The 13795-nt window shown below is 39.1% G+C and overlaps 2 protein-coding genes across 7 annotated transcripts in view; both read right to left on the reverse strand.

The window, feature by feature from the left end:
* Positions 1 to 5297, reverse strand: part of scap (SREBF chaperone) — a 34179-nt gene extending 28882 nt beyond the window's left edge. For 2 of the 6 annotated variants that reach the window (XM_063486625.1, XM_063486623.1), the window contains exon 1: positions 2441 to 2920. In XM_063486625.1, the coding sequence (XP_063342695.1) occupies positions 2441 to 2616 (176 nt within the window). In that variant the 5' untranslated portion in view covers positions 2617 to 2920. Of the gene's footprint in view, positions 1 to 97; positions 200 to 2440; positions 2921 to 3619; positions 3637 to 5123 lie in introns of those variants that run through there. The other 4 variants (XM_063486627.1, XM_063486626.1, XM_063486628.1 and 1 more) reach the window with 4 other exon arrangements.
* A 1242-nt stretch (positions 5298 to 6539) lies between these two features.
* elp6 (elongator acetyltransferase complex subunit 6) lies at positions 6540 to 9106 on the reverse strand. Its single transcript, XM_063486828.1, has 7 exons — positions 8686 to 9106; positions 8481 to 8559; positions 8330 to 8400; positions 7969 to 8093; positions 7616 to 7823; positions 7361 to 7522; positions 6540 to 7013 (listed from the first exon to the last, which is right to left on the reverse strand). Exons 1-7 carry the CDS (start codon positions 8737 to 8739, stop codon positions 6888 to 6890), a joined length of 825 nt encoding a protein of 274 aa, XP_063342898.1. The 5' UTR covers positions 8740 to 9106; the 3' UTR covers positions 6540 to 6887.
* Positions 9107 to 13795: the final 4689 nt, after the last annotated feature.

Genomic DNA, 13795 nt, shown 5'->3' on the forward strand with positions numbered 1-13795 from the left:
GAGGACTTTATTTTTAAGACTAAACTTGTTATGGAGATTCATCAGACATCATAGTGAAACTGAGTGAAATCCTTTATACAGTGGAACCCCGACTTACAAAATTAATTCGTTCCAGAGGGTCTTTCGTAAGTCGAAGCACCTTTTTCCATCGCCTTTTGAGTGAGGCGATGCTGGCTGAAGACGAAGTTCTTGGTGGAGGAGGTGGTGGCGGAGGTTGAAGAAAGCATAGGCATGCATGCATACATACGTACGTGTACATGTACATAACATTATGGAATTTAATTTAATTTTTTTTATTTTCTATTTTATCTATTTCGCTACGCGGGCATTTTGCCGTACCACGGGCAGAAATATTGCCGTTAAGTGCCTTCGTAACTTGAATTTTTCGTTAAATGGGGTCTTCGTAAGCTGGGGTTCCACTGTATTTAAATTTATAACTGATAAATAATTATCTGCATACATACAGACATATTTCCTTTTCAGACATATAACATGTGATATCCCAAATTACAATACTTTTTTCAAACTTCAATATTTTAATCCAAGAAAAGCATAAATTCTTTCCAGAGAAAATAGATTATACTTTTTAAATACTGAAATTGCTGACACTGCATCCAATCTGTCTAAATAATGCAACCTTATAAAGATGTATTACAAAAGCAACACTTTTCATATTTTTAAATAACTGGCACAGTTATCTGTGTTTAGATGTAAGCACATGTGGAACAAAATAGCAGCACAGAGGCAAGTTTTATAAATATTGTCATCCCTCTCTTATCAGGCCAAATCGTGTAGTCCATCTCCACAGACTAACACACAGAAACAGAGGTCAGCTCTATTACTGAGAAGCTCTGCCCTGGAAAACTAATTTGTTACACACATCTTGTGGTGCCATTCTTGCTGCTAACTAAAGGCACAGTGTTTTGTGTTTTTTTTTCCGTTCAGACCAGCTCGTACTGTGGTCACATGCTGCATAACACTTAAACACACAACTCATTCAGTAGCCCAAAAGGTGTGGACACATTCCCCACAGTGGAAAAAATCCAACTGTGGTACAGCAGTGAAACATGCATGCTTTACTGGTCACACCTGGGGAAAATTACAACCTCCACGTTCCCTGAAACAACCGTTTCTCAGAAATTTCCTGTAAAGTTACATTTAGATAAGAATGCACAGGATGATATGATGGTGAAAATGGAAGAGGGTAATGTTTAACTATTTAAAGAAATAAAAAATAAAATAATAATAAAAACAACACAGGTACTGAAAAGCTATTTGTAGAAGACGAATTCATTAAGTCATTAATCATTAGTCACCACCTAAATATCTTTCGACCTTTGGACAGAGAAAGCAATTGGAAAACATATCTGACTGCTGAACTTCTTAGCAGTCTTCCAACATGAATCATCCTTTGAGCCAGTCCTAATATTTCCATAGCTATAAACAGAACAAAATGCTTTTCATACAACAGGATGCCTCGAAAGTCTGAACACAACAGTCCCATATACTCATTACTGATGCTAATGAATTCTAGTAGCTGAACATTTAGGTAACTTTGATGATCCCATTTTATCCAGCCATGGTACAGCACACATACCATGTGCCATATGGTCTAAATAATACTACAGCTAAAGGAAACCAGCAACTTGTTTAGCTGTTTTCACCAATTGAAATTTAAAAGTTAGATAGTTGTGTAGACCAGATTCTTTCATCCATATTAAAGGAATTGAAGAATTGTTCTCTGGCATAGCTGCACATTTTATACACATTATATGAGTCTCGACAGAGATATGTACAAGTACACAAAAAAATATTTTTAACTGACACCATGCACTGATAATTTGTCAACCAACCAACCAACAGGTTAACATACTCTTAACTCTGATTGGCATCATAATCTCTGGTTTCCATTCTATACAATAATAATCACAATCATGACAACAATGTCCGGAAATTGACCATCGTTCAAACAAAGAAATTTTAACGTTAGGATGATAAACTTCGCCTTGGAATGAAGTAAACTGCCAAACTAACTGCTTGAGTTTGATGTGACTTAACTGAATTCAACATTTGATTTCTCCAGCCTGACCCCCCTAACATGACTCTGTGCTTGAACACTGATGTCAACTCAGGTGGAAAAACTGAACTCTTTGACTTAAAGGTGGTTTCACTTAACAACAAACGCAATCACCAAATTGGCCTCCAATCTCAGTTCTCGTCTCCCTGTTTACTCAGCAGGCAGGTTCAGAGCTGCCTATCAGTGTAAACACTGCTCTATTAAAATATTTAACTGGGTTTCCTGGCACACATACAGCAGCTGGATTTGTTCAGTATCTTAATCCGCCCGCTCTCACCTCAGCTTCTAACATCATGTCAATAAGCAGCATGAAACTTAACCAAACAGTGTTGTTAGACAAGTTAGACTGTTCTAAGAGCATACCTGCCAATGGGAGACCAGTTTATCTCTCTGGCTTGCACCTGCTTACGTCCCCTGAAAGCAGAAACGGTGGGTTTTTTTAGCTTTACGTGCGCTTTGTGGTTAACACAGCGCTCCCTCCTCGATTCAGACAGACTGTGTAATTGCTCCGCTTGTCCCCCCGAGAACAGCGGAAACATTCCCCGGGAGGAATTTGCCTCAGGAGTCTCTTGATCTGCTGTTATAAATACTCCATACAGTAAACACAGCAATGTCCTAGTAACCTTGCACAATAGGTGCAGCAAATGTCAAAAGCAGATTTTGAAGTAATGACTTTCTGCTCTCAACCTGGTCCTGGTTCCAGGGGCCGTCTTGCCAGGGAAATTTTTCAATGAATGCCTCCATCTCTCAGTTGTTTGTCCAGCAGGGTAAGTGGGTGTAGCTGTAAGGCCCGATTTGGCAAAGGGTCAGCACCATCTCCGTCAGTGAACTAATCCCGGATTGAGCTGATCGGAAACTCAGCGAGCAGGGCTCAGGACCTGTAGCCATCCCCCATCATCTCCCTCCTCCTCTGGCCAAAGCCGGCCAGCATACTATTATGCCAGTTACAGCAAGCCAAGACATTCACTATCTCAAAAGCATGGTGTATTTGAGAGGCTTGACAAGTAAAACTTAACAACTAGGGCAGATATATTATCATCAGTCACAGGTCAAGTGCTGGTAAGGAGAAGCCTTTCTCTTATCTTCAGCCATTTTTGGCAAGTGACCAGCAATTGTTCAGAAATCCTATTCTGAATCACAAGATAGTGTTTGTTAGGGAACACCATCGTCTATGGCTGTAGTACATTAAAAACAATATATTATATATCACAAATAATATTTCCTGACTAAGTCTCAGCTGAATGAATAACCATGTGCATTTGTGAGTATGTGCTCAACAAAAAATCTAACAAAGAACAGTCTGTATGCATCTTACATGAAAACCCAGCACTTTTACTCACAAAACACAGCATTTCACATTGCAAGTGCAAATTCAGTTAAGGAGATCATTGTGGACCTCTTTAGTGTACCTTTCAGATTAAGACTAAGGTAAGACTTTGTCAAAAAGCACAAAGCTAAAAGACTGCTGCTATGAGAAAAATGGTGCACGCCCGGAGTTTATAGATGCAAATTATCAATAAAATTTAGAAAAGCAAAGCTTACCTCTTTTCAACACTTCCCAAAATACCCAACTTGAAGGCGTCGCCAGGGTTTATAGAGTCCACAGCCATAATCATGCCATGAATGTATATTCCTTAAACAATATTTCCTCATAAACTGCTGCAAATCCAAGCACCATACCAATACCCACAAACATTCCAGCAAGCATTAAGCTGTGTCCGTTCTTTGTGGCATAATTGCATCAAAATTCAGTGACATAGTTGCATAATTCTGAGGCATGCGCCTCTGATAACTGAGGACCATTAGTCCTGCTGTAATTGCAGAGAGCAGCTCAATATGGATGAGCCGCCTTTTACAACCAGCGCTGATGATAAAAGAGGGTAATGTCCTGTCAATGAGTAACCACATTTGAATAACAGATGGTGCGTAATAGGCGGTCTACTTCCTTACAAACACCTCTCTCAAAATACAGTTTTTAAAAATGAAATATATCTTGGTTAACTGTTGGACATGTACTGAATTACTTGCTAAAGTCTTCTTTACGCTCTAAGGTATATTACAGCAACCAGAATTGTGAAATAGCCATCACAAGACAATGAACAACTGCAAGAAGGATGATGCAACCCTGTCGCAACATCACCTGCTGGTAATCACAGTAATTATCAAACCAAGAATTAGAAACCGGCAGGGATTAATGACTAAAATCAGAAAGTACAGTTTAAATATGTACACGTCTTAATTTCATTTATAAAAACTAACATTAGAAACTGCCTACCAACAAATGTCAAATTGAGCGAGAAGACACCACTCACCGGGCTGAAGCAGATGATAAATTATGTTTACATGCAATTAAAAACCTCAAAGGGAACAGTTAAATCTCACCGTTTACCCTGACAGGTTTATATTCCATATGAGAGCATCTAGCTTTATTATTAAAATGACATGTGCAAAAAAGGCTAGCTCATAATATCCACCGCTACCTCATCATGGTTCATTAAATAACACTTAAAAGGCCTTAAACATAAGAGTAGAAAACAAGTGCTGAACAAACAGCTATAATGATGATATATCAATGTGTTTTATGTATTATGTAAAAACTTACGATGTCATGAAGCTCAGGCTAATCCTGCTAGCAAACAATTAGCTTTGCTAGCTGTAAATAAACCCGGGTCCCAATATGGACCCACGCTTTAAGCTTAAAAAAGAAAGAAAAATTGTGACAGTTAACATACCTCAATTAACACAGCTGTCGCTTATAAAGTACCATAGACTGATTCCAACAACGGTGCACAATAGAGTAAAATCACAGGTAGCATGCTTGGTGTTAGCACGTCGTTAGAGTGCGCTCTGAGATGCTCCGGGTTCATATGTAATGGTACCACACTTAAGTTATGAGCTTATTCGAGCCCGAAGACGGCAGCTTTAATGCTACATTCATAGCAACATTAAGTAACCAACATAATAAATAATTCAACAGTTCCAGTACTTTACACTTACACGAAGCTAAGTTTCACAGCTAATGCTAGCGGTGCGCAGCTCAACTTGCCTGGACAAATTTCAGAGTTCCCCAAATGATGCTGTTGTTGTTGTAGTTGATGTTGTCCTCGTGGTTGAGCTGGTGAGCAATCGCTCTATTCCTTCGGTTCCAAATTTTACTAAATGCTAACGCATATGCCTCCCATTACACGCCAACATGTAGACGCACTGTCTCAGCAGTTACTGGCTGTCATATCCCAATGAAACCTCTCCCCTTCGACCTCTCAACCTGCACGCTGTTACAGTGGGAACATGGGGACATCTAGTGGATATGATGGCGACTTTTTAGGCATCCTGTGCAAATTTAGGAACCAGTTTCCTGTTTGAGTCTACGTGTCTGTGGCTTCTAGGCTAGATTATTGTAATTTATTATTATAGTGAGACTTGCTATTATGTATGGTTCAGAGATGGTGGCACTAAAAAAGACAGAAAGCAGGGCTGAAGGTGCCGGGAATAAGTACATAAGAGAGACAGATCGGGTTGTAGTCAGAGTCAGAGGGACAAGATTGAGAAGTGTTGGACATATACAGAGGAGGGATAGTGGCTATATTGGACAAGGGATACTGACTATGGAGCTTCCAGGGATGAGGGAGCAAAACAGGAAGACCACAGAGAAGATTCATGGATGTAGTGAAGGGGGACAAGCAGAGGGTTGGTGTGGCAGGAGAGGACTCTAGGTATAGGGTGAGATCGAGGCAGATGATCTGCTGTGCTGACCACTAAAGGAAGTAGTCAGAAGAATTCTTATCAGGATGCCCTGATATCTTTGAAGAGCTTTCAATTCATCCAAAATGCTGAAGGAATCGATAGTACTAATGTGAACAAAGGAGGCTCATAACTCTCTAATATTCTGTTCATTGACTCCCTGTTAAATCCTCATTGTCACTTATACAGCGCTTAATTACTGAGGTCCATCATATTTTAAAGACCACGTAGTTCCATACTATCCCAAAAGACCACTTTTCTCACAGCTACAAGTTTTAAAAATTAGGATGTGACGAGAGCTTTCCATTTTGGGTTCAAGTGACACCCTCTCTACTTAGGTGACCACTGAGGATACTCCAGGCATTCAAGTACCACTGTAAGACTGAATTAAGATTGTTTCTTCTTACTCTTTGGGCTCATTTGGGCTTTAATCATTGTTAACCCTTCCCCCCCGTACCTATCTCCAGGTGTCTGCCTTCAGAGGTGGATTACCTCCCTAGGTATGTTTCTGCCAGAGGATTTTTCCAGTAAAATTTGAGTTTTCTGTTTTGAAGTGCTTACTCATGAGGTAGGCTTGGTTTCTCGCCAATCATATTTTACTTGTGTGTTTTTCTTACAATGTAATGTACCCTGAGACAACTGTTGTTGTAAAATGTGTGCATAAGAAAAATTTAATTAGATTTTATTATATTAACATTCATTGGCAATACAGCTCCACAAAACTGTTCTGTGAATAATAATTTTATTCATTAACAAGATTCTTTCAAACCACCAGCGATCCTGCATTCTGAATATTTTGTTGAGTCATCCACTGAAATCGACCAAATAATGACAACATCACGAGTTAGCATGATAATAACTCTATCCTCTGGAGATTCAGAGGTCTGGAATTGGATCACAATGTCCCTCCGTCACAAAGTTTGGGATCCAAGGTTTGCTGACAGCAGTGACCAGCCATGGCCAATTCACCAACCACTTTGGCAGCATTTGCTATGTTGCGCAACATGAAAACATAACAGTGGTTGGTCAGTTGTCACATAAAAGAGACTAAATGTGTCTAAGGGTATAACTAGAGAACGGCACTGGATGTCCCAGGAGCAAAGAAGGAGGCTCCTTTATCGTGGACCTTGTACTGAAAAAGCTTCTTCTGTGTGTGCTGCCCATCGCCTCGTCTCCTCCTCCAACAAACCTCCACCTGAAAAACAACAGTGCATCTTGTGCTAAATTTGATACTGTTTAGGGACAAGAAATTGACACTACATGCATTTTGTCAAGTACAGCTGAAATGAGATTAATAAAGTAATCAATCAACAGAAAATTAGTCAGTAATAATGTTCTTAATTACAAAAATGTTAATCACAGTTACCAAAAACAATCGATTTAGCCTCTTTCTGTTCAAATATTTGTAACTCTATGACATAGAAAGCTCAATAAATCGATTTTGACTTGTTAACTGAATCTAAACACCTGGATAATGAGCAGATCTGTGTCTCTGATGTGTTCAGTCTGAATTAGAAAATTTGTATCCACATACACACATACCTGACCATGTATGTCCCTGCAGTAGCCAGTTGGGAGACCCTGTACATGAAGAGTGAGGCTGCACTGGTGGGTCAGGCCCTTGAGGAGCCACTCTGATCCCTCATCACTTCCATCATCCTCCGCTTCTTCTCCATGACAGCGTACCAGCATCACTATGTTCCCCTGCAGTGCAGACATGTTTATAAGAGTATTTGTAGAATCCATTGAGTTTAATTTGAGTAGAGGACTTTTAATGAAAGGGCATTTAGGTCTAACCTGTAGCTGAGAGCAGACTGTGGCTCTGCAGTAGTGGCTGAAGTCCAGCACGGCTCCAGCGCTGACCCCCAGACTCAACAGCACACTGACGTCATCCACCAGCAAAACGGGAGGGCCCCACTCTTCCACCCCTTCCTCCCCACCTACATCACTGCTCACACTGGACCGCACAAACTCATACAGCCTCTGCAGGCCAACGGTAGGATCTCTGGGGACAAAGGAGGTGATGCTGTCAGACTAGTCCTAAAGTCAGTAGATTTTTTTTTTGTCTTTTTTTTTGTTAGCATGTTATTTTTCGTAATATGTGACAATTATGCAATGAAAGTTATAATGAGTAAGAATAGCGGTTATACCTGAGGAAGTCCATGGCTTGACTTCCTGTTGTGGTTTCTTGAGGAATCAAAATAGATAGCGACTCCTTAAGGCCCTCTAGGAAAATCAGCTGACCCTTTTCCCTTGCCTGTGTTAAACTTACACCCTGAGAACACACATTTCATGCAAAAAAGAGTTTTTCTTTTAAAAAAAAATATTTGACTCCTGTTGTGTCACTAATAAAGCGTTTTAATTCTGCTGCTGATCCTTGTTTAAATAGATTTAGATCTTGAATAAGATATCATGTCTTTAATGACAGTGGCTCACTGGGGAAGGATGGAAAGTGCCCTTCGTGCCAGTAGTTTTGATGTTTTCTTGCAGAAAATAATAGTTAACACTCACCAGTCTTTGACTGATTGCACTGTAGTGACTGAAGGACTGCACCAGACCCAGAAAGCACACTTTGCATCGCGCTAAAACCAAAAAAACAGATTAAACACATTAGCTGTTAAACAGATAGAAAATGACAATACTGTGGCAAGTTACACCTCACCTCGCAGGTAGAAAGACAGGAAGTGGTGAATGAGGAAAGAGGCATCACTCTGTCTGTCAGACACCAAAATAAATTCCCCCTGTAGGATGGGCATTATGGCACTTAATGACGCTGGATAACTTGCAGTGCACTTAAGCTCGTTACAAATACACGACTACAAGTAAAGTGGTGTTCAAAGTGAGACTGAAAATACTGCATTCCTTACCTGAGTAAAGCTGTCAGGAGTGGCGTTCAGGATGCTGTTGAGTTCTGTAAACATAGCTAACCTTGGAAGCTAAGCTAACTGTAAATAATACAAGCTAAACGGTTTCAAAGTGACACACACCAGGAGATTTTAACAGAAATTAACCGACATGTCTGTTTTGTACATATATGGGATACAATTAAAGGCTTACGATTCTATTTTTAACAAATCAAAGATTAGAAAGCTTTTCTCCACAGTCTCTGCTTTCTGCTTGTTGTTAACGCCTGGAAATTTAAACCAAAGAGGAGGTCTCACTCCGACCCTTTATCCGTGAAAATCTTTTCGATCATTTTCATAATTTTTTTATTTTGGCACTTTACAGTCAAGCTATAATAAAGACAAATATTAAGGCAAATCTTAATGTTTGACTTACGATCATACTAAAATAAATTCCACTACGGGCTAGCAAACAGGAAAGCGTGGTAGCTAGTGCGCATCGTCTTCATAGACAATCTTCGTAAGCACATGGCAACTTCTTCGGCGTTGCCGTCTTAATGTCGTGTGCAAGCAGCGCCACATGCTGGTGGTACTGTGGTAATAGACGTGGTGGAAGACGCATCCCGAGTATTTCACAAAAAGCAGTTACATACAGGAATATATGTTAAAGTATTACTATTATTATTATTATTATTCCATGGTAATAGTGACCAATTTCACCTCAGAGATGCACCTGCACACTCCAGTATTCATCTCCAGAGACACATTTTTTCCTCTGACATTTTTCTTTACATCTAGTATTTAAATAAGTTCCAACAGTGATATGAAATCTATATCTAGCAGCCCGCAAAAGTGAAATGAAAAACTGCAATTAAATATTTCATGCTATGCATTTTTAAAACTGGCATTTTGCATCTCTTGTGCCGCTTGAATGTCAATCAGTATTGGCTTATTATTAATCAAGTAAAGATTTGAAGATTTAATCTCTGCACATTCATCACTCAGCACATCTTTCTTCATCATTTATATTTTATGTTTTGCTTTGTTTAAACTTAATCACAGATTCTATTCATGGTGAAGCACTTCTGAGGGAATACTCATTAACCTTTGGGTTGTTCTGCCTCAACAATTCTCATCACACTGGAGGTTTCCAAAATTTTGACATCAGTCAGCTGATAAGTCTTTGTGAAACATACAGTTTTGTTGCTATATTTGATGTTGTTGCCGTCCAAATTTAAGGAACGGTTTGTGTTGAAATGCAGAAAGCCTGATTGCGTAATGTGTGTGTGTATATCAAGTCATCCATCTATTCACGATTCAAGCAATTAGCTCGGTCTAGTTAAACTGGGAAACAGAACTAAAGCCACTGGACATTTTTCCAATCAGCAGGTGGCACTGTGTAACTCTCACACAACTCAACACCAAAAGAGATCATTACAGTAAATGCAATGAAACTGCACATGATGACATTATCGCAGTGCCTGTAAAATTACCAGCAAGAGCAGACAGCTCATTAGCTGACTGATTCTGATTTGCTGAATTTATTCAATTACCTCTTTTCTTTTTATTTCCACTAATTTCTTTCCTGACTGCCTGAAGGTATTTTAGATCAAACTTACATATCCAGTAGAAATACAGGCGCATGTTGTGTCCAGATGATGAATATCTAAAGTTTCTTTGGTTTTCACTAACTTGAAATAAAGAAAAGGCAAAAACATTAAAGCAAAATTGCTTCAGTCCACATGAACACTGAGCTTTTAAGTCAAAGATCTCCACTGGAGGGATGAACACAATTTTTTCATGATGTATTCCCTCATTTGGTGTTTTGATAGTGGTGGTGAACAACACTGTCTCACATGGAATTTCCAAGCATCCCATAGATGTTCAGCTTAGTTGAGATCTGGTGACTGTAAAGTCCACACCATATGAGCCACATCATTTTCACCATTCAGTGACCCCTTGTGCCCTGTGGATGGTGGCAGACTGCTTCCTTCAGGATGGAAGCATTGATTTAATGATAGGATGAAGGTGATCACTGAGAACAAATTTTGTATTGGTTTGCAACGATGTGAGCCTTGGCAACAAAATACAGCAGAAAAATATACCTCCCGGATAACTTCATTGAAAGGGTTCAAGGGTTCAGTTTTTCTTTTCATTTGTCTCTATTTCAGCTGCAGATGCCCTGAGTTATTCACCAGCTAGGGGTTAAATGGGTTTGTCTGTCTGCTACTTTTGAAATTGGTTCAGCTGAGCTTTTCTCTTTGGGAACAGCTGCCTGCTGTGGCCAAACATGATGTAATGAGAGCAGCGAGACAACCGAAACAGTGAAGCTGCGGGCAGAGAAACAAAACATCGAGCTTAAGATGCTAAGAAGGCTTCAAAAACTTACATGGATAATAGGTGATGGCTTCCTAACTGCGAGCCTTTAACAATACATGTGGATATTATTTATTTTTTAAGTCAAGTATTCATTCGTGTAGTTTTGAAATAAGTGATAAAGATAGTGTACTTTAACACTTAACAGTCTAGCAGTTTAAACAAGGCTCGTTTCAGTGTTTTATATTCATTTTCACCAGTTCTCTGGACACACCAGCTCGAAAATCTTAACCACTTAAATAATCAGCAAGATATAAAAAAATATATATATATTTAGTCCAGTAATTAGTCATCAAGTGAGAAGAGTAATACAGAAAAATCCAATATGTTTTTATTGACTTGTTTGGTGAAATGACCATTTGGTCTGGCGTAACTGTTTGAGGACTGACACAAATACAAATAAATAAATAAATAAATACAAGTTTCTGCCTCTTTGAAGGTTGTCGGCAGCCTTTGTGGATTGAGACCATCAGAAGGTCACTGGTCTGATTCCCATAGTCCCTGAAGTGTTCCCAAGAAAAACAGTAAATAGCACAATGCAGTGTAGCTGTAAACTTTAAAGTATAAAGAGACTTTAAAAAAAGTTTTATTAATGTTTTTTATGTGCTTCTGTAATTACTTTAATATAAATATTTAAATATATAAATATTTAAAACAATGTAAACATATCTGAAATAAATCCCCAAATATTATTACTATATTTTATTCACTGCTTGATGTTTGCATTCATGTCACTGCATATAATCTAATACATATCCAAAAGCTCTTACCCCCTTTCAGAAGACATCGTGCATTTAGCTTTTCTCAGCTGAGGACAGTTTATAATTCTTGGAACTCCAGAGTTTGTCGCCCTCCCGTGCGTTATAATAATCCAATCTGATCCAAACTTGGAAGCAGATCAGCAAACACTATTTTGTGAATTTCAATTTCCCTGAATGAAAGATTTTCATTAACTCCAAAAACATGTAAAATGCACACTCACAGAACCTTTTTCAAGATGACAGTGAAATGTACAAGGAACAGTTCATCAGGGGTTGTACGGGTTAAGTATCCATGTCCTGTATCCTTGTTGCTCATTGGTGATGGAGGCTGGCAGAGAGGGAGTACTGATGGGGTTACAGATAGAACAAGGAGAAGAAGCTGGGTACAGGGCATCCTCCCACTTTAAAACTCGACCTTTAGCTTTGCTGGGGCCATTAACAGTCCTGGGACTTGGCCCGTTGGTGATGTGTGGTTTGGTGTTGGGCATCCTGTAGAGGTAAACGTCATAGTGTGCAACAGGTCCTTTGGAAGGTTTCAGCTTGATGTTCTTGTTGAGGTGGAGCTCCAGATCGATGGTCACCTTACAGTGCAGAAATAGACTGGTTATTAATTTGCAAATGTAGGAGTAAAGTAAGAGAGGTAATGCACAAAAATATTAACAACTAATTATTCTCCTGTTGAACATGTTTGCAAATTGTGTTTGTTCTCTTTAAAGCAGACTGGATACATCTGATTTATAGTATTTTATTAGAGATGCATAGTAAATAGTTTTGTCAATTACATGGTAATTTGATATGAAATCAAAAGTATGCAATTAAATTGTTTAGTCTCGAGTATTTGTTTGAGTTTAAATAATTAAAGATTTGTTTAGAGTACACAGTTAGAAGACAGGATCTCATGGTAAGTTAATAATTGAGGACCTGAGATAATTTTAGTTTCAATGATGTACAGCAGAAAATTAAGAAAATACATTTGCAGTTGGATACAACTTCCACAGTTCAGTTCTCAGCTGGGGAAGATTATTTGAATGTCATAGACTCCACTTTTTCGCCCATGTTTCCAGTTTCTCTAAATCTATAAAGTCATGAAATAAAATACAAATTGCAATACAAAAAGTAACTTTGAGCCTTTTAGGATTCGGACATAAAGGTCGTGTTTGTAGCGGACAATGTTTGCTTTGTTCCATCAATTGTCTGCCTATGTAGTTTACAGGTATAATTGGACAATGCCATCAAAAATCCTGTCAGCAGTTTTGAGTGAGTAAATAATGCTAACCTGCAGGTAGCCACATCAGCTGCTTACACTTAAAGGGAATTAGACCAGCCACAATGGAAACCTCACAAAACATTCCTTGCTTGTTTGTTTGGCTGTAACGCTAATCTAAGTGACAAACATACATCTTCTGGGAAATATGAATGTCCACAACAAATTCTGTGCCAACCCAACAGATGACATTTCACCAGGTAAGTGTGAACTTACTTTGAGGCAGTGATTGATGAGATCAACAAACAAATTTTGATAATAGAACATAAGTTGAATAAATACACAGTGCAGTTTTATATTAAGATTTAAACACTCTCTCTCTCTCTCTCACACACACACACGCACACACACACACACACACACACACACACACACACACACACACACACACACACACACACACACACACACACACAGTTGAGGGAAAAGGAAAAGACAGATCCCAAACAAAACACACAAAGCCCGACCACAACAACACATGAATAGGCTAAGACTTTATTTAGTCAGGGGGCCTCGTCTTCATCATCATCAGACTACACAGTCTCTGTTTAAGGAACATTTGGATCACATCACTCTTAGCTTTGTAAAAGTCACTGTTGCACGGCACTACGCGGCTGTCAACTGTTTCACTCACTCACTTGGAGGAACGGAGGACAGGGGGTGGGTTTCTCTGGTTGGGACTGGTAATGTATCACCACATTTCCATCATAAAAGGCCAGAGGGTCCTGTTCTG

The sequence above is a fragment of the Pelmatolapia mariae genome, linkage group LG10_11, assembly GCF_036321145.2.
Source record: "Pelmatolapia mariae isolate MD_Pm_ZW linkage group LG10_11, Pm_UMD_F_2, whole genome shotgun sequence".
Classification (NCBI taxonomy): Eukaryota; Metazoa; Chordata; class Actinopteri; order Cichliformes; family Cichlidae; genus Pelmatolapia; species Pelmatolapia mariae.

What these genes read in the sequence shown, in the direction of transcription:
- elp6 (XM_063486828.1), bottom strand. Translation starts at nt 8,739, where the DNA reads ATGTTTACAGAACTCAACAGCATCCTGAACGCCACTCCTGACAGCTTT. An exon ending in CAAGCCATGGACTTCCTCAG is followed by an intron (nt 7,824 to 7,968) that starts GTATAACCGCTA and finishes CTTTGTCCCCAG; the next exon opens with AGATCCTACCGTTGGCCTGC. An exon ending in GCAGGGACATACATGGTCAG is followed by an intron (nt 7,014 to 7,360) that starts GTATGTGTGTAT and finishes GTTGTTTTTCAG; the next exon opens with GTGGAGGTTTGTTGGAGGAG.